The 27,373-nt window shown below is 44.5% G+C and overlaps 1 protein-coding gene across 7 annotated transcripts in view; it reads left to right on the top strand.

Annotated features, from left to right (window-relative positions):
• The window catches only part of ARHGAP12 (Rho GTPase activating protein 12), a 192,124-nt gene that overhangs the window by 57,121 nt on the left and 107,630 nt on the right, over nucleotides 1-27,373 (top strand). For 6 of the 7 annotated variants that reach the window (XM_053260227.1, XM_053260230.1, XM_053260229.1 and 3 more), the window contains one exon: nucleotides 392-1,139. The exons of the other annotated variant lie outside the window; for it this stretch is intronic. In XM_053260227.1, the coding sequence (XP_053116202.1) occupies nucleotides 474-1,139 (666 nt within the window). In that variant the 5' untranslated portion in view covers nucleotides 392-473. The remainder of the gene's footprint in view (nucleotides 1-391; nucleotides 1,140-27,373) is intronic. 7 annotated transcript variants of the gene reach the window in all.

The following is a 27,373-nucleotide window of genomic DNA, read 5'->3' as shown; positions in this document are numbered from 1 at the left end:
TTTTGCTGTTCAATATACTGTTACACTAATAAAATCCATGGACAGAAAAACAATAGTTTCATGAGCCCCCTTAGCTGATGAACCCCCTTAGCACTCTGATCTCAGGATGTTGATTGCATATGTATCAGCAGCCTGAGATCAGAGTGCTGTGATGCTCAAAACAAAGGGCAATGAGGTGAGAGCAGCTTCAGTAGCTCAAAAGGTTTTGCTAAGTGGGTATGTTGGTTCTGGAAATGGATTCTAATTGTAGGTATATTCATGAAAAGGCCTATATAAAGGTTTTGGTTAGTCTGCCCAAAATATGGGATTTGTCAAATAACTTAGAAGTGAAACTTGTTAAAGTAGCTGTGTGGTAATATTTCTGTGTGTCCCCCCCACCCTCTTCTTACAGCTCTGCTGAGAAACGGGAGGAAGAAAAACCATAATGTGGCTTACCTTTCACCTGGAAAGGTGAATTCAACTTGTTGAAAGAGATGGCCGACAAAAGTGGAAAAATTCTTCCAGGTCCATTATACATTGAAGTTGAATATGACTACGAGTATGAAGCAAAGGATAAAAGGATTGTGATAAAACAAGGAGAACGATACATCTTAGTGAAAAAGACTAACGATGACTGGTGGCAGGTCAAAAAGGATGAAAATTCCAAGCCCTTTTATGTGCCAGCACAGTATGTGAAAGAAGTAACTCGCAAAGCACTAATGCCACCCATTAAGCAACCAGGTGGACTGCCAAACAGTTCTCTCAAACTTACCCATGGGTTACAGAGGTCAACAGAAAATGTGAATAAATCTCCAGAGCTTTCTAGTTTTGGAAAACTGTCTCCAGTTCAAGTGTGTGGCCTAGTTCGGGATGCCAATCAGAATCTGGGACCAAACAGTAATCCAGGTCAGACTACTGGCTTGAGCCTGGACCTTGCCCAAAGTAATGGAAAATTTAATGAATTCCAGTTTCCTAAAGTTACCAATCAGAACAGGACCTTCTCTGTATCTCATTTTCCTTGTTCGGATTGTATGGAAATAGAAAAGACCAGCTTTTTACAAGAGCAATCCTGTGATTCAGCAGGAGAAGGGTCAGAAAAAATCCACCAGGATTCAGAATCTGGAGATGAACTCAGCAGCAGTTCCACAGAACAAATGCAGGTAGGAGAAGATGAATTGCAGTATATTTTGTTCTTTCAAATAGAAGTTTTAATTTTAAGTAAACGTTTCTGAAGCAACATTGCACTAATACTCCTATGTGCACACGCTAGTCTTAATTTACACATCAAATTTGGGGACACAGAAGCTGAAATTACCTATTTAAAATCAGACTGGGATAATTGTCACTATCTAACCTCAGCTCTGCATCTCTCCAGTGGTTGTTGCGGGTGTTTACCTTGTGTTCCCTTTTAGATTGTGAGCCCTTTTGGGACGGAAAACCATCTTATTTATTATTTATTTTTCTATTAATTCGCTTTGAGAACTTTTGTCAAAAAGCAGTAGATAAATATTTGTAGTAGTAAAGCTCACTCAGCTAGTGTGGGCCATTGGTTTGATGAGTTAGGACAGTTAATATTTGTTTTCCTCTGTAGGACTTTGTGGTGTGGCTTTTGTTTTGTTTTGGCAGTTATCCTCTAAGTGGCCATTTCTAAGGAAACTGATGCTTCTTAAATATATGCTTTTAAAAGGAGGTGAACCACTTAAAGGATTGTAGCATTTTTGACAATTTAGGCAGCTTTATGGTCAAAGTATGTATCCTTTTGCCAAAGGTCATCTTAAACTGTCAGAAGTTTGATACTATTGGCACAGATGGGAGACAGGATACTGCACTAGATTGCATTGTTCTCACAAAGGCTGCTCTGTGGTAAAACTCACCGGTTTACTCAAGGACCAGCTTTTGAGCTATAATACAGATGCATATGATAGATGCTAGCTGCTGAGGATAATACATTGTTTCTGAAATATTAGTGCCGCAAAAGCTTTAGGTTTAGTGGATTAATTTTTAAGTCCTTTCTGAGATTATTGCAGATACTAATCTGTAAATCAAAGCAAAGCATGGATCTCATATTTTAATAATTTTTAATATATTTGGAAAAGGAAAGGAAGCATGGACAGCAACAGCTCCAAGACTGGCAGCTTATATGAATACGAGTATTTACATACCGCATTTCAACCAAAGTTCCCATACATACAGAAATTAATTAATTAAATGGCTGCCTGTCCCCAAAAGGCTCACAGTCTAAAAAACGTAAGAAAGACACCAACAACAGCCACTGGAGGGATGCTGTGCTGGGGTTGGATAGGGCTAGTTGCTCTCCCCCTGCTAAATAAAGAGAATCACCACTTTAAAAGGTGCCTCTTTGCTCTGTTAGCAGGGATATGCTCAGTTAGCAGGGGTAGCACCAGACTTCTGTAAGAGAAATGCAGTATAGAGCTGCACATTACCTTGGCAAATATATATATTCTCAGTTGGTTTTTGCTGAGGTAAAACGGTGGTAGAAGGTGCATTCATTCGGGACGTTGATGGGAGGAGAATAGGCTGTAATCCTTCCAGTGCCAATTGATTTTTTCCTGCAAATGCCATACTGGCTCATTTCCCTCCCAGTTGTACTTCCGTCTTGGAGTCTGGCTGGGGGGAAAAGACTAAAATTTGTCTTTATTTAGACAAACATTTAGTTGTTGGATGATTATGGCACAACACTGAGAGCAAGCACAGGCTATGAGTACTGAGGGAGAGAGCAGCTGCCCTTCTGTGTTGACACTGAGAATGCTTTGAAAAGTGTGGCTAATTTCTTAAAAGGACAGCAGGCACCCATCAAGTACCAACACTATGAGGGGTGATCATTGCCTGAGAGAGGCCTTTGATAAATTGTTGCACTGTAGATAAATATCACATAAAAATATAGTCACAAATATGTTGTGGTATTTTGTTGTGATGTATTTTTTGATGTATGCTGGTATTCATTCTGCTAGATGATAAATATGGCTTTGAAGAAGAATGAACTTTCTTTCAAAACCCTAGTCCAGAGCAAATAGATGTACAGAAACACATTTTTGTTGTCATTATTCACAGTCATTTCCAGTTGATTTCAAGTTAACTTTTTAAAAATCTTGCACATCTTAAAATGTGGCTATGGTATGTAGTGCTATACTGCATTTCCCCCATTGCTGTTTTGAAAATGGTAGTATGGGAGGCTAGGAGCTTTGTAGAAAATCAGATTTCTAGCCACCAGTTGTATGTGAGCTGTGGGACCCTGTATTAATGTGTAAATCTGCAAACCACCTAGGGGACCCTCTCTTACATAGCCTAGATCAGGGGTGTCAAACTGTGACCCTACAGCTGTTTTTGGCCTACAGCTCCCATCATCCCCAGTCACGGTGGCCAGTAGCAAGGGATGATGGAAGTTGTAGGGCAACAGCTGGAGGGCTGCAGTTTGATACCCCTGGTCTAGGTGATGCAGGTAAGACCCACTGAGCCCAATAGGCCTATTAACAAGTGCATTTGCATAGGCTTGCAAGTTTATGATGAGTTATTGATCTATCAAACACATGTTCTCAAAGGGACTTTGCTGCACAGGCTTGATAGACCCTATCACTGACATTACATTCACAGGCATTTTTTGTGCTGCTGTGGACATCCCTATTCAAGAATCCTCTTCAAATGTACTACCTCCCAACTGATGTTATACCTGGAAAGACTTGAGATAATTGTAAGGAGAACTGAAAGAATTTCTCACATCCCTCTTAAGTCTTTCCAGACTGAATCCTTTTGAAATATTTCCAATGCTTTTTAAAGATGATCTTAAACAAGTTTGACAACACTTGAGAATCTCAGGGCAGGAGCCACAGATTTATACTGGTCCTGCCTGAGGATAACCAGCTCAGTGAGAAGTGACCTGTGTGCAGTTCAAGAAGAACTGTTGCATGGACTATTTAATACAAGTGAGAAGTGCAAAGAGGTCAAAAACAAATATGGTAAACAGTTTTTCTCAAATGACTTGGTTGGCTTCATGCAGGACATGCACAGTCCTACAGCTCTTGCCTACAGATTATTCAGGCTTTCCAAACTTGTTCATAATTGTCTCCAAATTCAAACAATTGGAGGCTTCAACATTAGCTGAACCTCTCTAAAAGAGCAACTTTTCATGTTCATACCAAGTCTTCATGAGGATAAAGCTCATTGAGAGATTGTGCTTGCATCTGAAGACAATGTCTATGATGCCTGAAAAATGCCATCGGTGATGAGATCTGTCTAACTCATCCAGTGGGTGGGTCTTTCATTATAAAGATGCAGCCCTATGCTATTTGCTTGTAAATGGATCCTTTGGATCTCAACTGGATTTGTCTGCTTCAGCTGAGCTGTTTCTTTGTTGCCTGGCCTCATTTTGGGTGTGTGTGCGCGTGTGTGTGCCATCAAGTTGATTTTGATTCCTGGCGCCCACAGAGCCCTGTGGTTTTCTTTTGGTAAAATACAGGAGGGGTTTACCATTGCTTCCTCCCACGCAGTCTGAGATGATGCCTTTCAGCATCTTCCTATATTGCTGTTGCCCGGTATACTACCAGCGGGGATTCAAACTAGCAACTTGTGCTTGTTAGTCAAGCATTTCCCCACTGCGCCACTTAAGGTGACTTGCTTGATTTACCTCTCATCAAACTACTTTGCCACCTTCTAAAATTCTGCCTTTTATGTGGCAGCACCAGCATTCCTTATGAGAGGAGAACATTATGAGTGGCAGGTGTCTAACTACTAACATGTTTCGTTTATGCCTCTAAACATTTTGTTGCTGGGTTTGCATGTGAGAGCCAGTTCAGTGAACATAAGGAAATGGGAATGTTTACATCATAATGCAGATTTGTATGATATTACATTTAGGTACAATATCTCAATCACAAAAGTATACAATTTGTGGAGGATCCTGGAACGTAATGGGAGTGGAAAGGGGTGTAAGAAAAGAACACAATAAAAATATGATAATTTTGGATATTGCTATAGAAGTATGTTATATGGAGAAACATACCAAGTTTAAATTGATTATTCTACTCACATGGTGCTAGATTCAGTTCCCGGCTTCTGTCTTGTGGAATTAACTACCTCAGAGCTGTGCTCTCAAGTGCCTGAGATCCTGCAGCCTTAAATACCATGGATGCAGCCACTCTTTAGAGAAATATCCATGAATGTGTCAACACTTTAGGTCAAAGGCCAAAAAAGAAAGTTTGTCGTCGTCAAGCTTAGAAAAGCTATTGAGAGTGGCTGAGTATTATAGCATTATGGGGGAAGTATTTTACGATGCTCACAAATTGCCCTTTTTCTACTAGACTGTTTATCTTTGCTATCTGCCCTGAGTGATCTAAATCCTTATAGCAACGATCCTCTATTATACTTGTTTCTTTGCAGCCTCAGGAGATGGCAAAATACAGAAACCTGGGCTAATCAAAATGTATAAAAACCATCCTGGACATAGGTATTATGTGTTCATGATTCATTCTGGTGTTGCTGTATATCATTGTCTTTTGTTTGATCGAGCTCTTGTTCTGACATAGTAGTCTGAATGGTTTTTGTTGGTTCTTTCTGTTTCAGGTTTAGTTGAGACTTTCAGATAACGATTCTCATTTTGTTCAGGGAAGGATAGTTTTGTTCTGGGTTTGGTGCAGATTTCATCTGGTTCTTCTTAATCTGGGCTTCCTTAATAGTAATTTTGTGTGCTTTGCTTAGGATAAAGCTAAAGGATGACCGTTTAAGTTTTTAGTATAGTTTACTGCATTCATTAGGAGAAATTGGCAAAGAACTAGGACAGGCTGACTTAGTACATTATCCTAAAAAGGTTCAGCTGCAGTAGTAAACTCTCCCCTCTGATGTCTATGTTGAAATCTATATTTTAAAAGTTTATGTGAACTTAATATAGCTCTTTAGCACTATTCCTAGATACTATCTGTCCTATCTATCTATCTAATTCCTGAAGGCATGCCCATGGCTTATCCTGGGCATGGCAATTCTTGCGAGAGTTCGCAAGCAAGCAGGAGCACCTGATTGGGCAGTGGAGATTCCATATGCAGATAGAGAGGAGGAGCCTGTGATGGTTAAAGTCAGTTGGATTGCAACTGTTACTGGTCAGAAGATATTCTTGATTGGAGAGGAATATAGATAGATAGTGGGCATGGGTCTGTGAAGAGAGGGGTCATGAGGGAGGGAAGAGCCCCTTCAGGAGAAGGAGGGTGCCATTGTGTGAACTAGATGAGAAAACAAGATCTGTTAACTCAGGAAGGGAGGGATAGAAAGAAAAAAAGGGAGAGGAAGAAAGGCAGAGGGGAAGAGTAAGTGGGGGGGGGAGGGAGGGAAAGAGAAAGAAGGGCGAGGGATGGGAACAAGCGGCCATGGCGGTGCCTATTGGCAGCAAGGAAGGGCCCAGTCAACCACTGCTGCTGTTTGGGGCTACTGAGGCCATTGGCGGAGAGAGGCAGGCAGGCAGGGGACGGGCCTGGGCCTGGGCCTGTCAGTGGTGGCAGTGAGGAAGGGCCCGGTCAACCGCTGCTGCTGCTCCTCCTGTAGGGAGGAGCAGGAGTGCGGCTCAGGGAAGTGAGGGTGGGAAGGTGTCTGGGGATAGGGGGCTGCAGCTTGACCAGTAGGTGCCACAAAATTGCAACTGCGACCAAGAGGGGTGAGGGGGATGGAAGCAACCAGATGGAGTAGGAGGAGCAGGAGTGCAGCTCAGGTGAGGGTGGAGAGATTTCTGAGGTGAGGGGGGCTGTGGCAGCGGATGAGGGGAGCAATCAAGTAGTAATGCACAGATGCTCTGCGTGGGTTAAGCTAGGAAGAAAATAGTTGACTTAAATTAGGCCCATTTTTTATTGTCACTTTGGTGTTTAATTTCTAATATTGTTGCCTGCTGAAACTCTCTTGTCTGTCACATTGTAGGAAAAGGGAGATAGCACTGTAAGTTAGATGTTTCCCTCTCCCCACGGGCAGTCAGGAAAGACAGCCCCACCTTCAAAGTGATGGGAGGGGACTACAGTACCTTGTTAACTCTTGAAACTCTTGAGCTGGTTCAGACTGTGAACTTGCTCTATCAAAGAGTGCAACAGTATTTGAGTACAGGCAAACTTACTTCCTCTAAATCAAGCAAACCTAGAGATTAAGTGCAGCCAAATTACTTGAACAACCTCCCTGCTTTCTATAAATCTTTCAGTAATGGTCATTGTTTGGCAGAAATAAGCTGTGTAGAAATTGAGGGTTTAGCAAGCTGTTCTGGCAACAGACAGCAATAAGAACATGAAGTTCAAGGCTGCTTATATTGACGTTGAAAGTAAGTGTTGTGCTAAATGTGTGTGCGCATTGTGTTGTAAACTTCAGATGATGGTCTTCTAGGCCAATAGACGTATAAACTAAAGGAGAGGTCTTGATCTGCCTGTGGTAACATAACAAGGTAAGTAGTTCTTTGAAGGTGGAGGGGGAAATGGAAGTAAGGATTTACACCAGACATCTTTATCAACTAGAGGCTGGTTCTGAATATAGTGTTCTGATGTAATTGTATCTTTAGATTTCTGAAAAAAATTAAAAACTACAGCGAGACGAAAAGTAATGAAAGGGTTCTCCTGCAAATATATTCTCTTCTGGGAATCTTTTTTGTGTTAATGCCATCTCATTTGTGGATCCCATCACCCCACAGCCTAAAGCTATTTTGATAAAGCTGTTAAACAGAAAACAGCTCTCTTTGTGGAAGGTTAGAAGAAGTTGCACGTAATGGCCTTTGAAGGAGTGGCTAGCACGAGTACAATACACACGTTTCCTCAGTTGCTTTGCTTAAGAGTCTAGGCCATCTTAAATTTATTGTGAACATCCTCACTGCTTGGTCGTGACTAAGCACCACTGCAGTCCCACTGCAATCAATGAGACAAGGTAGTCATGACTAACTTGGCTCCCTTTACGTTCTATGGCTAACATCCAGGCTAACACACTGCTGACGTGCCAGGCTTTCTGTTGTGCAAGGGGTGGTTTTTGGTGATCTCCATCTCCAGCCTCCTGAAATGGTCTCTCTGAAACTCCCCCCCCCCACGTTTTCAGGGACATGGTCAAAAAAGGCATGGCACATTGATGGAGGGTTAGTTTGGTTGTTGGCCACTGTGTCTATTTGCCTTTTGGGCACTTACTGCAGAGTAACCGTACATAAGATTTCAGTCCTTTATTACTTATCCTGGGATGGAAGAGAGACAACACAGTCTCTAGGTTTTACCAAATGCCAGTATCCTACATACATTGTAGGACATATTTTCAGGAGGCTAGAGAGCTGCAGAAGGAAGGAGGTGGGGTTTGACAGAACTTGCTCCTCCCCCATTACATAGGAAGCTGCCTTATACTGAGTCGGACCATAGGTCCATCTAGGTCAGTATTGTCTACACAGACTGGCAGTGGCTTCTCCAAGGCTGCAGGCAGGAATCTCTCTCAGCCTTATCCTGGAGATGCCAGGGAGGGAACTTGGAACCTTCTGCTCTTCCCAGAGCAGCTCCATCCCTTAAGAGGAATATCTTACAGTACTCACACATCAAGTCTCCCATTCATATGCAACAAGGGTGGACCCTGCTCAGCTAAGGGGAAAAGTCATGCTTGCTACCACAAGACCAGCTCTCCTCTTCTGTCTAGACATTGTGCACGTGAAATGTTATTTAGCACATTCAGTGTTAGCCTGGATGTCAAGCCAGTGCGACTTAGTCTGGATGTTGGCCATTAATTTAACCTGTAAGCAGGAAATGCTTAGAATAGCATTTTTAATGCCAAGAAAATGTGTTAAAACTGGGCAATGGTTGTGTCGAATGTAAACATGTTATGTCACTATCCTTTCTAAATTAACTGATTTGCTTGCTATAGGAAGCTAGTGATTTCCCCCCCTCATGGGTTAATCAGGTGAGGGCTTGGTGGTATTTTTGGCTTCTGTTGTTTTTGGGTCCTAGGTGTTTCAGATGTGTCTTGGTTTGTCTGGGGATGGGGAGACGGTGGGGGAGTGTCCACTGACTGTGGGGTGGCTGTTCCGGTAGTGGTGGGGAATAGAGGAAGTAAAGTTGGCAGGCCAGCATGTCGTTACAGGGTAAGGGAAGTCAGAAATCTATTAGCTGTTTCCCCTTCCAGCTGTCCTGCCAGCTCTTTGACCTTGGAGAGCAGTGCCAACCTCCCACGGACTCTCACCTTGCTCCTCTGTAATGCCAGGTTTGTCCAGAATATGTTGGAAACCATCCATGATCTGAATCTGGCCGAAGGGGCAGACCTTGTATGTATTACAGAGACTTGGTTGGGGGAGGCTGGTGGCCCAGTCTGGTCTCAGCTTCTCCCTCCAGGGTACTCTGTTGAGGAGCAGGGGCGGGGAGGTGGAGTGGCTGTGGTCTATAAGAATAACCTCTCACTGACCAGGATCCCTATGGAAGTGTCTGACCATATTGAATGTGTGTACCTAAGTTTGAGGACTAGGGATAGATTGGAATTCCGTTGGTGTACCGATCACCCCACTGCCCGATGGAGTCCCTAACTGAGCTGACGGACTTGGTCTCGGGTTTGGCATTGGAGTCTCCCAGGCTTGTGGTGCTGTGGGACTTCAATGTACACTTTGGGGCCAATTTGTCTGGGGTGGCTCAGGAGTTCATAGCAGCCTTGACAACTATGGACCTATCCCAAAGGCTCTCAGGACCGACTCACATTGCTGGTCACATGCTTGATCTGGTCTTTCACTCTGATCAGGGTGATGGTCTGTGGGTGGGGATTCTTGTGATTTCCCCACTGTTGTGGACAGACCACCATCTGGTTAAGGTTGGACTCACAGTCACACCCAACCTTTGTAGGGGCGAGGGGCCCATTAGAATGGTCTGCCTGAGAAGGTTGTTGGATCCAATAGGGTTCCAAAAAGCCTTGGAGGAATTTAGCGTTGGCTGTGCTGGTGATCCTGTTGATGCCCTGGTGGAGAATAGCAAGCTCACCAGGGCAGTAGACATGATCGCACCTAAGAGTCCTCTCCATCCCACTTGAAAATTGGCCCCTTGATATGCTGAAGAACTGTGGGGGCTGAAGCAGTGAGTGACTGGAGTGCAAGTGGAGGAAGACTCGACTTGAATCTGACAGATTATAACATAGAGCACATTTGAAGATCTATTCTCTGGCAATACGGGCGGCAAAGAAGCAATTCTTTTTGGCCCGTATTGGGTTCACAAGTTCATGTCCAGTGGAGTTGTTCAGGGTGTGTGAGGGCTAGTGAGTGCCCCTCCTCCCTTGAATCAGAATTTGGAACTATCTATTACCCGCTGTGATGTGTTTAATGATTTTTGTGTGGATAAAATATCTTGTATTTGGGCTGACTTAAACCCCACAATTTAAACCCCACAATTACTGCAGTGTCTGAATCAGAGGTGTCCAGCGACTCCTCTTATGTAGTTAGGCTAGATTAGTTTCAGTTAGTGACTCATGAGGATGTGGACAAGCTGCTTGGAGCGATGCAGCCTACCACCTGTTCTCTTGATCCTTGCCTGAAATGGCTAATACTATCTGGCAGGGAGGTTGTTGTAGAAGGCCTAGTAGAGATCATAAATGCTTCTCTGAGGGAGGGCAGGGTGCCTCCTTGCCTTAAGGAGGCAATTATTATATCACTTCTGAAGAAACCTGTCTCCAACCTATAGGCCTGTTTCCAACCTTCCGTGGCTGGCAAAGTAATTGAGAGGGTGGTGGCCTCCTAACTCCAGGCAGTCTTGGACAAAACTGATTATCTAGACCTGTTTCAGATTGGCTTTCGGGTGGACTATGGGGTTGAGACTGCCTTGGTCAGCCTGATGGATCTCCAATTGGGAATTGACAGAGGAAGTGTGTCTCTGTTGGTCCTTTTGAACCTCTTGGCGGCTGTCGATATTATCGACAATAGTATCCTTCTGGAGCATCTGAGGGGGTTGGGGGTGGAAGGTACTGCTTTGCAGTGGTTCCACTCTTACCTCTCGGTCAGATTCCAGATGGTGTCCCTTGGGGACTGTTCTTCAAAAACTGAACTTCGGTATGATGTCCCTCAGGGCTCTCTGTATTGTCTCCAATGTTGTTTAACATCTACATGAAACCGCTGGGAGAGATCATCAGGAGATTTGGTGCAGGGTGTTATCAGTATGCTGATAACACTCAAATCTTTTTTTCCATGTCAACATCATCAGGAGAAGGCATAACCTCCCTAAATGCCTGCCTGGAGGTGGTGATGGGCTGGATGAGAGGTAACAGGCTGAGGCTGAATCCACATAAGATGGAGGTACTTATTGTGTGGGGTCGGAACTCGGGAGATTATTTTGATCTGCCAGTTCTGGATGGGGTCACACTTCCCCAGAAGGAACAGGTACGCAGTCTGGGTGTGCTTCTGGACACAAAACTCTCCCTGGTGTCCCAGGTTGAGGCAGTGGCCAGAGGTGCCTTTTATCAGCTTTGGCTGATATGCCAGCTGCGTCCATTTCTTGCGATAAATGACCTCAGAACAGTAGTACATCTGTTGGTCACCTCCAGGCTTGACTACTGTAATGCACTCTATGTGGGGCTGCCTGTGTATATAGTCTGGAAACTGCAGTTAGTCCAGAATGCGGCAGCCAGGTTGGTCTCTGGGTCATCTTGGAGAGACCATATCACTCGTATATTAAAAGATCTACACTGGCTGCCGGTACATTTCCCGGCAAAGTACAAGGTTTTTGTTATAACCTATAAAGCCCTAAACAGCTTGGGCCCTCGGTATTTAAGAGAACATCTTATTAGCTATGAACCACACCGCCCATTGAGAACATCTGGAGAGGTTCGTCTGCAGTTGCCACTGGCTTGTCTGATGGCTACTTGGGGACGAGTGTTCTCCATTGCTGCCCTGAGGCTTTGGAACACACTTCCTGCTGAAATAAGAGCTTCCCCATCTCTTACAACTTTTAAAAGGGCAGTCAAGATGCATTTGTTCACCTGGCTTTTAATAAATATTGTTTTAATTGTGTTAATTGTTTTAATGTTTTAAATTTTAATTGTTGAAATGTGTTAATCTTTTTATTGGGTGTTCTTGTTGTTTTGTTGTGAACTGCCCAGAGAACTTGCGTTTTGGGCTGTAGAAAAATGTGTTATCCTCTATAATAAAATGGTTAGGTGTGCGCCCGTGTCTCTGCGGCCGTGTCTTTCTTGGCTGTTCTGGGCATGCGTGGAGCGCATGCCCAGAACGTCCGAGAAAGATACGGCCGCAGAGACACAGCGGCCATGTTGGCTCCCGTAAAGGGGGAAGGAGAAGCGGGAAGCGGGGACCCTGGAGGGCAGATGCGGCAGCGGCGGGAACGGCCCTGCCGCTGAACGAGAAGGAGAAGCGGGGACATGGAGGGGGGAGGAGGCGGCGGGGGAAGCCTGTGCTGGTGCCTCGCCACTCCTGCTGGGCTGGGACGCCGTTGCCTGCCCTCGGCCAGCGGCTTGCATCAGCCCGCCTGACCCTGGCTGGCCATGAAGTCGCACGCCGACCAGCCGCCGGCGCCGGTGGACCTTTACCGTGACACGTGGGTGTGCTACCTGGGTGAGTTGGCGGAGCGCGCCAGGCCTCTATCGCCTTCTTTCCTCTCCCCGCGCTCAGCCCGCCCTCTCCCCCTTGCCCGGCTTCCTCCGAGGTGCTCCTCCCCAACCAGTTTAAAAGCGGCATAACAGCAAGCATCACCCAGAGGAAAGCTGAATTCCTGCCTGCCAGGCAGCTCCTGCTAGAGGCACAGGAGCCCTGCAGCAAGGGAAGAGTTGGCAACCCCTGCGGGCCCACCTTAAAGCGGATTTGGTCCCAGAAGCCTCGCCGAAGGCAATCGGAGCTGCTCACGAATGAGCGGCTTAGGAGCGCGCAGGTGCCCGTGGGTGTGCGCGTGTTGTACTCTCAAGCAGGATTCCCAGAGCCCAGCAGCAGGCCACTGACTCGCGAGTCTGTGGGGTTTCCCAGCCGGGGGTTCAGCCTCCACGTGCCTACTTGGCAGGAAGCCCCATGGTTCCGAGCTGCCCCACTCGGCCGCCAGCGTGCCTGGGGTCGTGCGCCCTGCCCAGCCTGGCACGCTCCGCCAACTCACCCAGGTAGCGCACCGATGTGTCCCTGTAAAGGTCCGCCGGCGGCTGGTTGGTAGCCGACCCCATGGCCGGCCGGGCTCAGGTGCGCCGATGCGAGCCGCTGGCCAAGGGCAGGCGGCGGCGTCCCAGGCCAGCAGGAGCGGCAAGGCACCAACGCGGGCTTCCCCCGCCGCCTCTTCCCTCCTCCATGTCCCCGCTTCTCCTTCTCGTTCAGCGGCAGGGCCGTTCCCGCCGCTGCCGCATCTGCCCTCCCCGCTTCCCGCTTCTCCTTCCCCCTTTATGGGAGCCAACATGGCCGCTGCGTCTCTGCGGCCGTATCTTTCTCGGACATTCTGGGCATGCGCTCCGCGCATGCCCAGAACGGCCGAGAAAGACACAGGCGCAGAGACACGGGTGCACACCTAACCATTTTATTATAGAGGATGCTGAAAGGCATTGTCTCATACTGCATGGGAGGAGGCAATGGTAAACCCCTTTTGTATTTTACCAAAGAAAACCACAAGGCTCTGTGGGCGCCAGGAGTTGAAATCTACTTGACGGCACACTTTACCTTTACTTTTATATTTATGCCAATATGCATTAGCAGAAACATTTCAACATGCAACTTAACATATTCCCATCCTACATATTTTTTTTCTCCACTCCCCACTCTGTCCCTAAACCACCTGGCACAGGTCATAATCACACTCGACTTGCCTGGCATAGTGCGGGCCAGAGTGCTCCATATACTTGGTAGGAATATCTGATTTAGTCATATTTAACAAAAAAAAGCCTCCGGAGAATAAGGGAAATTTATGTTTAAAATTTCTTGCATCTTAGGGTGAATTTCCCCCCAGAATTGTTGTGCTTTGCTACATGTCCACCACATATGATAAAATATCCTCGTGTGGCTCTTACACTTCCAACAATCTCCAGAATAATTACTATTTACCTTTGCAATCATCATAGGAGTAATATACCAGCGAAAACACATTTTATATCAGTTTTCCCTTAAGGTGCTATTTGCTGTAAATTTAATGTTCACCTTCCATTGATATTCCCATTGTTGCATATCAATTGTCCTGCTTAAATTTTGCATCCGCTTAATCATATAGTCTTTTACCCATTCTGTTTCTGAATCATATTTCAACAGCAATTTATATATCAATCCCAGTAAATGATCAGTATTTTCAGTAATTAATACTTCGAATTCTGTTAAGTTTCTAAGTTTGCCGCCTTGTCCTTGTATTTCTTTCTGCACTATAGTACTAATTCTTTGGTACTATATACTAAAACTTTGGTTTTGTGTTGCATGTAACAAGCCATGGTGAACTTTGGGATGGCAGGAAGAACATGTATTTCTGAGTAGACTCGTGATGTTCAAGTAGCTAAGTTAGAGTGCTGGACTAGGACCGGGGAGACCCGAGTTCAAATCCCCATTCAGCCATGAAACTAGCTGAGTGACCCTGGGCCAGTCACTTCTCTCTCAGCCTAACCTACTTCACAGGGTTGTTGTGAAAGAGAAACTCAAGTATGTAGTACACCGCTTGGGGTTCCTTGGAGGAAGAGTAGGATATAAATGTAGTAGTAGTAGTAGTAGTAGTAGTAGTACAACAGCAACAACATTGACAATAAAATTCTGGCATCCCAGGTCCTTGGGAAGGACTCGATGTCTGGATAAAACAAACCAGTCAATAACACCTGTCTGACACTGTAAAAAATAAATAAATAAATAAATAAAAAATTGTTTCATAGATACCCCAAGTAACTAGTTGCTTCTAGTAGTACAGTTTTATTGCTTTCTGATGTGTGTTTTAAGGTTTGATTAGCATTTGGTTTGGCGAGTGGTTTGGCTACTCTGGAGTCACTCAAATTTAACTAGTTACTAGCTGACCCCGCACAGAGCATCTGTACGCTCTTTGGGGCCGGCGGTTACCTCTTTCCGCCCCCCACCTTCTGCCCCAGTCTCTGCTACTGGTCCCAGACGCCTCTCCTTCACACTGCCACTTTCCCCCCCCGCCCCACTTTCTTTCCCTCCTCCTGGGCCTTGCCTCCATGTCCGGGCTGGGCCTGCCACTGCCTCTGGCCTCCGTGACCAGGCCCGCTGTGGTGGCAACCAATCCTCCTGGGTGTGCCTCAGCCAATCAGGCGCATCTGCCGCCCAGCCAATCAGCTGGGAGCTGGGACGCACATTCCAAGGCACACCCAGGAAAATTATATAGATAGATGCTTTGTCTCCCATTGTTAGTTTACTTTCCTTAAGGAAAATAAATTTATTTATTTTATACATTTATATACCGCCTTTCGTTAAAAGACAACCCCAAGGTGGTTTACAAAAGTTAAAACATACAATAAAAAGGCAATAAAAAATCAAGCTAAAAAATATAAAAACATATAAAAACAATACAACAGGTAAAAACACACAGAAGCCGCAGTAAAAACGATTATGTAAAAGCGATTTATGAGATCACTTGTCTGTGTGTGTGCCCCCCTCGCTCCCTATCAACTTGGCAATGTCTAGACAAATAGGAACCAAATTGGGTACAGTTATAGGGACACAAAGGCACACCTCAATGGCATAGTTTCTGATGATGTCATCCAACCCAATTCAAGATGATGGGCATGTGAACGTTTGAGGAGCAAGAGGGCTAACTTGTGAACCACAAACAGATTTGGACCAAATTGGGTACAGTTGTAGGGAAACATAGGGACAACTCCACGGTGTAGTTTGTGATAATATCCTCCAACCCAGTTCAAGATGAACACATGAATGTTTGAGGACACCGATCCGACTGGACTCTTCTTCACCTTCACCTGTCAGACTAGGACACCCAAACCTCTCCAGGAGTCGTCATTTCTCTGAAGCTGGATCTCCCCCACTTAGGGAGCTCCCTTCAAGGTCTCTGGAGTCTCTCCTGGGGTCCTCTACAACCTGAACGTCCCCTTCAGGTTCCACTTTCAAGGGTTCCCATTATTGGGACTGGACCATGATGAGGACTCTACTCCTCATACACCAGTGAATGTTTCAATGTATGTGACTTTGTGGCTGTGTCTTCATCATCTCAGCCCACACTCTCTCCATGCTCCCTGTCCTAGCTAACTCAACTAAGGTTGCATGGGATACCCCAGTTACATCTGTGACTATCTCAAAACACCTTGAGAGGTTGTACAGAATCCAGGAGGACTCGTGCCCCTTTTTGTTCAGGCACCCTCCTCTAAACTCCCTTGTGATAGACTGTGCTATGTCAGTTAAGTTGGGCAAGACATGTTCTCTGCTTTCTGACAAAGAAATATGAAAACTTGATGCTATGGGAAGGTGTGTCTATTTCTCTCCATGCTTGGCAATTAAGATTGCCAATTATATGGCTTGTATGGCCAAATATAATTTATTTAATTACTCCATGTGGGAGGACCTCCAGCAAGATCTGGAAGATGTCCTGGACTCTTTCTGTGAGAAATTTAAGGCTGCTGTGGCTAGATCAGTGGAAATAACTAGATAGTACTTGAGCACTGCAAAGCATCTCACCAAAACCGAATTGAGGTCTCTTGTAGGGTCCATCTCCCTTCGTCGCCATGCATGGATGCATTCTACTTCTTTGCAACCTGAAATGAAATAAAAAAATAGACAATTTAATGTTTGAGGGCAAAGGCCTTTTCAGTAAACTTACTGACAAGACCATGGAGAAGGTTGTACTGCAAAGACCTTTGCTTCTTTGTCGTACCCAAGGTCATATTCTCAGTGGTACAGACCCTACCAGAGACAGTATTACCAGTTCAAGCAATTGGAAAGAAAGGAATTAAAACGCCCTTTCAAGTACAACCCCAGGCATCAGTATAAGTCTAAACCAAAACATCAGCAGCGACCCAAAGGCCAGGACCTGAACATGCAGCAGGTTTGAAGGGTATCACCTGTAAGTGCCTCAACAGCTAACACCTTCCATCCGTCTGGAATCATTTTTGGAGACTTGGTGTCAAATCACATCAGATGCATGGGATTTGAGCATAATTTCCACTGGTTATGCAATCAAATTCTCCAACATCACTGCATTTGCAGGAATCAAATACACCCACCCAACTCTTACTCTAGAAGAGGAAGTTATCTCACTTCTCTAGAAGGATGCCATAGAACCTGTGCCAGAGAATCAATGGAGGGGTTATTACTTGAGCTCCTTTTAGGGGCAGAAAAAGGATGGAGGTCTTTAGCATATCATGGACTTAAGGGGCTTGAACAAGTTCTTGAAGCCCAAGAAATTCAGGATGCTATCTCTACAGCAGATTCTTTCACTCTTGACAAAGGACAAATGGTTTGCTACTCTGGAATTAAAAGATGTGTACTTCCATATTGGCATTCATCCTTCGCATTGGAAGTACCTTCATTTCACCCTGGGTCCCTAGGCTTACCAGTTCAAGGTCCTTCCTTTCAGCCTTTTGACTGCTCCCTGGGTCTAGCATGTGCACCATCATAGCTGTGAGCCAGTGGCACATGTGTGCCAGTGCTTGAGTGCCGTCATAGCTCAGCTGAGGACACTGGGGATTTCAGTATACCTGTATCTTGACGACTGGCTTCTCACTTCAGACACTCCAAACTGGCCCCTCAATGACAGATAGTTCTCATTGGAGCTTCCCTGGCTCTGTCACAGACAAGAAGAAAGGAAAATCTACTTACCTACCTATCAACCAAAAGAAAGGAAAATCTCCATCAGTTCTTTGATCCTGACTTGCCTTTCCAACCCACATCAGAGGACCAGTAAGATCTAACCATTATTGTCATGCATAAACATTACCTTTTCCCATTTATAGAAAAGTTGCTATTAGTAGCAAGCTGTTAATCATTATAAATATAGGCACTGACCTATTTGCAAAGATTGCTCTGTCTTTCATCCTCTTTAGTAATTGACTATTGCATAAACTGTGAAGCACTAAAGGGGATTATCACTAGGAAGACTGTCTTGTTTTGATGAATTTTGTGTAGTAATGATCTTGCAAATACATTCTTTTCTACCCGTGCAAATATATCCTGAAAATTTACAGCCTTGCTCAGATTCTTAACAGTGTAAATATTTCTGAAGGAAGTGAGTGCTAACAATCTTGAGTGATTATCTTCTCCAACTTGAAATAAAATACAGTTAAAAACATAAGTTTTGCTAAGTGATCAAATTGTTTCATATCCTGGTGTGTATGTGTGGTGGGGGGCTTATGTTCCTGAATAAATTAGCGAATGGGAGGAAATTGAGTATGAAAGCTGAATGTGTGATCAGAGTTCTTTAGTTAGACAAGTGTGTGTGAGAGAAGATTTAACGGTCCTTGTCTGATGCAGAAACAACTTTCCTCATGGGAATAATAGATTTGATTGAAAGGCAGTGAAGATTTTGCCACTCAGAGGCTGCTTTTGTGATGTTGAAAGGCTGATGTTACAAATATTAAAATTCAGTAGTTCTCTTTAGCTGTTGAACTTTGCATGCCATATTCACTTTGTATTGCTTAGTGTGTTGATGAAAGTTCACAGGGATATTAATCTTTTATGAATATCAATACAGTTTTATTTTCCCCCTGCATCACTTGGCAGATAAGTCACATCCTATATGTAAGATGTGACCATGGTCTTATTCCTTGTGCTTATAAGCCAACAAAAATGCTAATTATGATCAAAACTGTTGATGCTGACATATGGCTTTGAGGAACTGAGATGAGAACCATCCTTTATCTTGTATCAAGTGACAGATGGTAGTCCCTTTCTGTCACAAATAATATTGTGGATAAAAATGATGGATTTGAAAGTAGAGAGGTTCTATATCTTGTTCCTAATCTCTGATTCTCAGCTTTCTTCTTCATTATTCTGTAATTTTGTTTGATATTTGGGGTGATTGAGAGGAGGAGCCTCAATTATTACAAAACAAATTGCAAGTGAAGAAACTAAGTGTCATTTTGATTAACAAACTTTTGTTTGTGGATGGCTGCCTTGAAGGTCCAAATGGCTACTTTTCCTATGTGTAATTATTCATATATATTGGTTTGTGTATTCAGCCAGAATTCATGTTAGGAAAAAAGTCTAAAAGTATCTTGTGGCTTCAAATGATTCCATCCTCCCTTCCTCGCTGCTCCTTATGCCTGGAATTCTCTCACAGATCACCTGCCTCCTCTCTTTCTTCCTTCAGATCCTCTTCCAAACCCTACCTTTTTCATGAAGCCTTTGTCAGCATCCCCTAGTCCCCATTCCCTGCTGTAACTAATCCTATGTAAATGACTATATTCTTCCCATTTACCTTGCCACCCCTCCTTATACTCCCTTATATCTGCGTCTAGATTGTGAACAACTCAGGCCAGGAACCTATCCTCTCACATATTGTAAAGTTCTGTGTATAGTAATGGCCTTAGAAATATTAATAAATATATGGTACTACATAAGAAGACTGCATTAGTGTTCAAAAGATCACTTAAGCACTTGCAAATTCATTAATATAGTATGTGGAATTCTTATATAAGTTTATACTTGCAGATTTACGTTAAACTATTGCTTTGATGCAACTGGTTATAGCATCATTTGGTACTTCACTGCTATGTGAAAAGAAAAGCTGCATTCCTAAACTTACTTGCTAGGAATCATTTGGCTGATTCAAATAAACTAGCTGGCACAGGCGCAGAGCATCTGCACCCCTAGTTCCCTCTTCCTCCTCTTCCATTTCAGGGCTAAACCAGTTCTCCTCCCATCTGTTCTCTCTAATTTTTTTCATCTGTGTGCAGAATGAATTTTGTTCTGAGTGGCAGTATCAAGGCAGTATGTTCACACATGCATTCAGAGTGGGACCTTCCTGATTCAACCGGAGTGGGATCTAAAATTAACTGAGCAGACATTAAAAAAACGTGCACATGCGCATGCCTTAGAAGGAATACTGCTCCCATCCCTTCAGCCAGTCTCCTCGCCATCCTTTCTGCCGGCAGCTCTCATCCTCTTCGCGAGGAGGTTGGCGGCCCCATTTTCGTTGCCTGCTCAGCCACTGGCAGTGGCGCCGCCTCCTTGACGTCCCTTCCCCCACCAGCTCTCGTCCTCCTTGCGAGGAGCCCAGTGGCCTGCTTTTGTTGGCTGCCCGATCACTTGCAGTGGCACCGCTGTCGTCTCCTCCTTGACCTCCCCTGCCTCCCTCCCCCCAACAGCTCTCCTCCTCGCGAGGAGGCCAGTGGCCCTGTTTTCCTTGTCTGCTCAGCCATCTTTGACTCGCAATGGTGGCTCCTCCTCCTCCTCGGTCTCCCTCCCTCTCTCCTTGCCAGCTCTCGCAACTCCCGGCAGCTCCTTGCAAACTCTTGCGAGAGCTGCCACACACAGTATTAGCCAAGGATGATGGTGGTGGTGGTGGTATTATTATTATTATTATTATTAGCATTTATATCCCGCTCTTCCTCCAAGGAGCCTGTACTACACACTTAAGTTTCTCCTCACAACACCCCTGTGAAGTAGGTTAGTCTGAGAGAGAAGTGACTGGCCCAGAGTCACCCAGCAAGTATCATGGCTGAACTCTGGTCTCCCTGGTCCTAGTCCAGCACTCTAACCACTACACCACATTGGCTCCACGCTATGCCTTAGAGAATTTTAGAGAGATATATAGATGTGACTTACTTTTAGATTAAACGTGTTTAGGATGGCAGTGCACAGTTCTTAATTATTTGTTAAAGTGCCATCTGCGTTCATTAGTAGATGCCCTGATATTTATTTACTTTTCAATTCTGTGGCAAAAATCTTCATGTTTGAGGCTGGGACAAATATGTGCTTAGGAATAGGGATGTGCAAGGAACCGGTTCGGATGCCTTTTATGGGCCTCCAAAATGGTTCAAAAGACTGGCGGTTTGGCTGGTTTGAAGCTGGGGGTGGGGTGATCTCTTTAAGGACGTGGGAGGGTGCTCTTATTCCTCCGGCCACATATCCCCCACCGTCGCTGCTTTTTAAAATGGCCCAGTGGGGAGGCAGTGTACCTCCTTGCTGCCCCGGTGTCTCCTTGGACCAGAAGTGACCAGAAGTTGCTGCTGCACCTGCGCACATTGTGCTTGCGTGATGTCATGATGTGCGCATGCACATGGTGCACTTGGTGCGAGACCAATTAACTAAATAGTGGTAGGTAAAGCTAAGGCTTACTGTCTCCAAATTAGATGGTTTGGGAAGAATTATGTCATGTCATTGGATTAAACTACAGAATCTTACAGCATGTTGGCATTCATATCTGGTCCTTCTTTCAGGGATCTTGGAGAGGTGTACTTGGGATTATTTAATTAGCCGCAAGCAATTATAAAATAGGTTAGTTTAATAGATTGTGATTTGCTCAGGTGCAGTAGTTCCAATCAGAGCTGCCCTGCTAATGAGCTGTGGTGAAGCAGCTGCCTCAGGGGGCAGATTGGAGGCGGCCTATTGGCATGGGAAGATCTGTACCCACCTATTGGCTCTGCCCCAGCACTTGCCACTGCCGCCCTTCTTGTTCCTGCATATTCAATAGGCAGAGTGAAAGGGAATAGAAGGAAGAAGAGAGTGGTGGCTGGAGCAGAGGGAGGTAGTAATGGAAGCAAGGAAAAGTAGCACAGTGCTTGGAGGGAAGAAGTCACCCTACCTCAAGTGCTGGGAGTGGGGTTTGGGACAGCCTCTGTTCTAATGTATTAGGTGCCCTTATCTTTTGAAGACAGCATTTGTTAGACTATGATCAGCCTTTCTGCTCTTATTTAATAAGTACAATCTTATTATTACTAAATAAACTTGTACTATGTGATTTCAGCTAGTTCATTGGGCTTGAATGTTAGACTGTTGAGGCTAGAGGTGCAAGGAAAATTGCTGACATCCCCAGCTTCTTTTTATTATGGCTTGCCAGGCAACCTGTTCATAACTTCTTTAGAACACTTAACACTGTAAACTTATCAGTATGTTTTAAATCACAGTAACAAAGGTAGCCTGTTGGTTTTATGGAGTCCAAGAAGCGGACTTCTTGAACTTTGGTTTTCTACACGGATAATAATTAGCATTGCATAAGTATTTATCTTCCAGCTAAATAGCTTCTTGCTACACTGTGGAATGGATTCCTTCAGCTGTTTGTGCTGTATATGGGCATTTTTTGTGAATTCAGAAGAAATTTTGACACAATAAATGAATGAACTTGAAAATATAGCAATGCAAGTAAGTCTGCTGACTCTAATTTTTCTCCCATTGGGCTTCCTGTTTTGGCTAGGCTTGTCATGTTGAAGACTTTCAGACGTGTGCTTGTTTCAGCACCCACTGGTAAATACCATTTCTCTGTTAATACCATGTAATGTCTTGAACAGGGTAAATGGTGTTTTCTTAAGAAAAATAGGACACTGTGGTCCTAGAAATATACCATGTTTCATGACATATTGGCATAAAAATACCAAATTTTTGAGGGGTTGTGTGTATAAGAAAAACTAGGGAAGCAAGGGAATAGTTAGGTGCCAGTCATCTTTTTGCTTAATGAAGCAACTTATTTCTTACTGTTTTTTTAACAAATGTTCTGATTTTACTTTGTAATCATAACTGTTATATTTTGATTCCCCTCCAAATAATTTTAAGAACTGTAACTATGTTATAGTTGTGTAATGTCCTATCAAGCAAATCTAAACCTATAAAAACAAAACCAATCTCTTCAGGATTGCAATGTTCTCTCTGCCTTTTTCATTTATTCCTCCAGGATTGTAGGGGTGGTTTGTTGCAGGGAGGGGTGTGTGTATGCTCCAATGTGTGTCTTCTCAAAGGCAATTTTTGACAGTTAAATTTCTCGAGGTGTGCAAGCAGCTGTGAGGTTTTGAATTTTTTGTTCCTTGAATACTTTCAACAATAGGATTTGGCAGACAGTTCTTGCCAACATTTCTGGAAATTCTGGCTTTGTTTCCTCGGTATTACTGAACTGCTACAGTATAGCTATGTGTTTTCACATAATGGGTGACTGACTGACTGACTGATTGATTGATTAAATAAATAATGCTGACACCCAAATTAATGTTGCATGCTCAATGAGGGAGGGGTGATTTTGGTGATCTCCCCTTCCCCCTGGCCGCCCACTGTGCTTCCAAAAATATGTCCTTGGGATCCTGGAAGCTAAGTAGAACATGTAGAAATATTTCATTGCTGCAGTTTGGTTTGAGGATAGCCGAAGTCTAGATACCAGTGTGTCTATTGCTTCTTGAACTTTTAAAAACACAGTTGAAAAAGGTGTGTAAGTTGCTTCCAGACTGTGTGTCCCAGCCAAACAAATGTCTGTGGTGCATTTTCTGGTACTTGGGCTGAGTGCAGAACTACTTGTTTAATTGCCACCTTCTGTCTTGAAACTCTGGCTACTACCTTTTCTCTGCAAAATTGTATTGAGAGGAAGCACCTTGCAGGATATGAGAGGTGAGAAGAAGATTACTTAACCCTTTCTTACTTAACCTGTTTCTTGACAGATTATTGTAGTTCTGTCAGGAATGTAGTAAAAGGATTCACTGGGAGTACTGATGAGAAATGACTTGATATTGCAAGAGGGTAAAAGGAAAGTAGCAGGTAATACTGTAGTGCCTCCATTTCTGGATGCCAACTTTGCAAGAGCACATTTAGGGCTACATGTGAAGCTGGACTGTGACAACCCATTTCCTATTTATTATAAATCCTATTTCTTAATCACATCACATTTCCTTGATTTATTTATCATTTTTTATACTGCCGTATGTGTATATCTCTAGGCGGTATACAAAATTTAAAACATTTAAAAGTCAGCACAGATTAACATGAAACAAAACAGTAGCATAAAACAGAAACAAAAACAGTAGTATAAAACAATTATTAAAACAAATTATTAAAATTAATTCTAACTAAAAGCCTGAGAGAACAGATGAGTCTTGAGGGTCTTCCTGAAAACAGAGATGGAGATGCTCTTATTTCAGCAGGGAAGATATTCCAAAGCCTCAGGGCAGCCACAGAGAAAGCCTGGTTCTGGGTTGTCACCAAATGAGCCAGTGGCAACCGTAACCAGACCTCTCCAGAAAATCGTAACAGGTGGGCAGGGTTCATGACAAAGGAGGCGTGCTTTCAAATACCCTGGACCCAAGCTGTTAAGTGCCTTATAGGTAATAACCAGCACTTTGTATTTCACCTGGAAACATATTGGCAGCCAGTGCAGTTCCCTTAAAACCGGTGTTATGTGGTCCCTTCGAGTTGTCCAGGAGACCAATCTGGCTGTCACATTCGGTACCAATTGTGTAGTTTCCAGACTATGTACAAAGGCAGCCCAACGTAGAGTGCAATACAGTAGTTAATCCCAGAAGCTACCAGCATATGTACCACTGTTTTAAGGGCATTTACCTTTTAAGGTCATTTACCTCCAGAAATGGATGTGGCTGTTGTATCAGACAAAGCTGATGATAAGCACTCCTGGCCACTGGCTCAACCTGAGAAACCAGGGAGAGCTTTTGGCCCAGGAGCACTGCTCTTTCAGTGGGGAGTGTAACACAGAACAGGGAGATCTAAGCCATCTCTCGGGGCCCGACCCGCCACAGTCAGTACCTCCATCTTATTTGGATTAAATTTCAGTCTGTTATTTCTGATCTAGCCCATTACCGCCTCCAAGCAGGAATTTAGAGAAGATATGCCATCTCTAAATGATATGCCATATTCCTGATGAGGTTGACATGGAGAAATAGATCAGAGTGTCATCCCATCATCAGCATCAGCATCAGCATTTATTTATTTATTAAATTTGTACACCGCCTCAAACGTTCATCTCTGGGTGGTTTACAATAGTATAAAACCAGTTAAAAACAGATACAAAAAACTTAAAACAATTTAACGATTTAAAAATAAACCAGAGATTAAAACTCCCCAAATTCAGGAAGCTAGCTGAGAAAGCTTGGGCGAAAAGATGGGTTTTCAGGTGTGTTTTGAAAATTGCCAGAGATGGGGAGGATCGTATCTCAGCAGGGAGCGCATTCAAAAATCTCGGGGAAGCAACCGAGAAGGCCCATCTCTGTAGCCACCAAACGAGTTGGTGGTAACTGGAGACGGACCTCCTCAGATGACCTCAGTGGGTGATGGGGCTCGTACTGAAGAGGATACCCAGGGCCTAAGCCGTTTAGGGCTTTATAAGTTATAACTAGCACTTTGTATTTTGTCCGGAAGCCTATTGGCAGTCAGTGTAGCTCCATCAGTAAAGGAGTAACATGGTTTCTCAGAGATGACCCAGAGACCAACCTGGCTGCTGCATTCTGAACCAACTGAAGCTTCTGAACTACGTACAAAGGCAGCCCCACGTAGAGTGCATTACAGAAGTCAAGTCTGGAGGTTACCAATGAATGTACCACTGTTTTGAGGTCACTGATCTAAAAAAACAGGTGTAGCTGGCGTATCAACCGGAGCTGATAAAAAGCAGCCCTGGCCACCGCCTCAGCCTGAGAAACTAGGGAGAGGTATGGATCTAGAAGTACTCCCAGACTGCGAACCTCTTCCTTTTGTGGAAGTGTGACTCCATCTAGAACAGGTAGATCAAAATCATCTCTAGAGTTCTGACCCCGCACAATAAGTACCTCCATCTTATCTGGATTCAGCTTCAGTTTATTCTCCCTCATCCAGACCATTACTGCTTCCAGGCAGGCATTTAGGGAGGATATGCCAGCTCCTGAAGAAGATATGGAGAAGTCGATCTGGGTGTCATCAGCATACTGGTAACACCCAGCTCCAAATCCCCTGATGATCTCTCCCAGCGGTTTCATGTAGATGTTAAAAAGCACTGGAGAAACTACAGAGCCTTGAGGGACACCATACTTAAGCTCAGATTTAGAAAAGCAACAGTCTCCAATCAACACCATCTGGAACCTGTCCGAGAGGTAAGAGCAAAACCACTGCCTCCCACCCCCAACACCCTCAGACGTTCCAGAAGGATACTATGGTTGATAGTATTGAAAGCCCCCGAGAGGTCCAAAAGGAACAAAAGAGTCACACTTCCTCTGTCAATTCCCAATTGGAGATCATCCATCAGGCCGACCAAGGCAGTCTCCACCCCATAGCCCGCCCCAAAACCAGTTTGAAATGGGTCTAGATAATCGGTTTCCTCCAAGACTGCCTGGAGCTGAGAGGCCACCACCCTCTCAATTACTTTGCCCAGCCACAGGAGGTTGGAAACAGGCCTGTAATTGCTCAACTCTGAGGCATCTAATGCAGGCTTCTTCAGAAGAGGTCTAATGATTGCCTCCTTAAGACAAGGAGAAATCCTGCCCTCCCTCAGAGAAGCATTTATGATTTCCACCAGGCTGTCTATAACAACCTCCCTGCTAGATCAAACAAGCCATGTTGTACAAGGGTCAAGAGAACAAGTGGTAGGCCTCACCGATCCAAGCAGCTTGTCCACATCCTCAGAAGTCACAAACTGAAACCAATCCAGTCGAATCACATAAGAGGAGTTGTTGGGCACTTCCAGCTCAGACATCAAATTAATTGTGGAGTCTCCATCTAGGTCGGCCCGAATCCGAGAGATTTTGTCTGCGAAAAACTCTTGGAACACATCACAGTGGGTAACTGATTACTCCACATTCTGGTTCAAGGGAGGAGGAGCAGATACTAGTCTCCTCACAATCCTGAACAATTTCACTGGACGTGAACTCGCAGAGGCAATACGGGCAGAAAGCAACCGTCTCTTTGCCGCATGTATTGCCTGAGCATAGATATTTAGATGTGCTCTATGTTATAATCTGTCAGATTCGAGTCAAGTCTTTCTCCACTTGCGCTCCAGTCACCTACCTTGCCGCTTCAGCCCCGTAGATCTTCCGTATACCAAAGGGGCCAAATTTGAAGCAGGTTGGAGGGGACGCTTGGGAGCAATCATGTCTACTGCCCTGGTGAGCAAGTTGTTCTCAACCAGGGCATCAACAGGATCACCGGCAAAGCCAACATTGAATCCCTCCAAGGCTTCTTGGAATCCTGTTGGATCCAATAACCTCTTCGGGCGGACTATTCTAATTGGCCCCTCGCCTCTGCGTAGGTGAGAAGTGGTTGTAAGTCCAACCTTAACCAGATGGTGGTCCGTCCATGACAATGGGGAAATCACAGGAGTCCCCACCCACGGAACTCCACCCTGATCAGAGTAAAAGACCAAATCAAGCATGTGACTTGCAATATGTGTCGGTCCAGAGACCTCTTGGAATAGCCTCATAGTTGTCACGGCTGCTATGAACTCCTGAGCTACCCTGGAGAAATTGGTCCCAAAATAAACATTGAAGTCCCCCTGCACCAAGAGTCTGGGAGACTTCAACGCGAGTTCCATGACCAAGTCTGTGAGGTCAGTAAGGGACTCATTTGGGCAGCGTGGTGATCGGTACACCAACAGAAGTCCCAATCTATCTCTGGTCCCCA

The sequence above is a fragment of the Hemicordylus capensis genome, chromosome 6 (assembly GCF_027244095.1).
Source record: "Hemicordylus capensis ecotype Gifberg chromosome 6, rHemCap1.1.pri, whole genome shotgun sequence".
Lineage (NCBI taxonomy): Eukaryota > Metazoa > Chordata > Lepidosauria > Squamata > Cordylidae > Hemicordylus > Hemicordylus capensis.
Note: the sequence above shows the minus strand (reverse complement) of the source record. Positions and strands in the feature narration are given on the sequence as shown.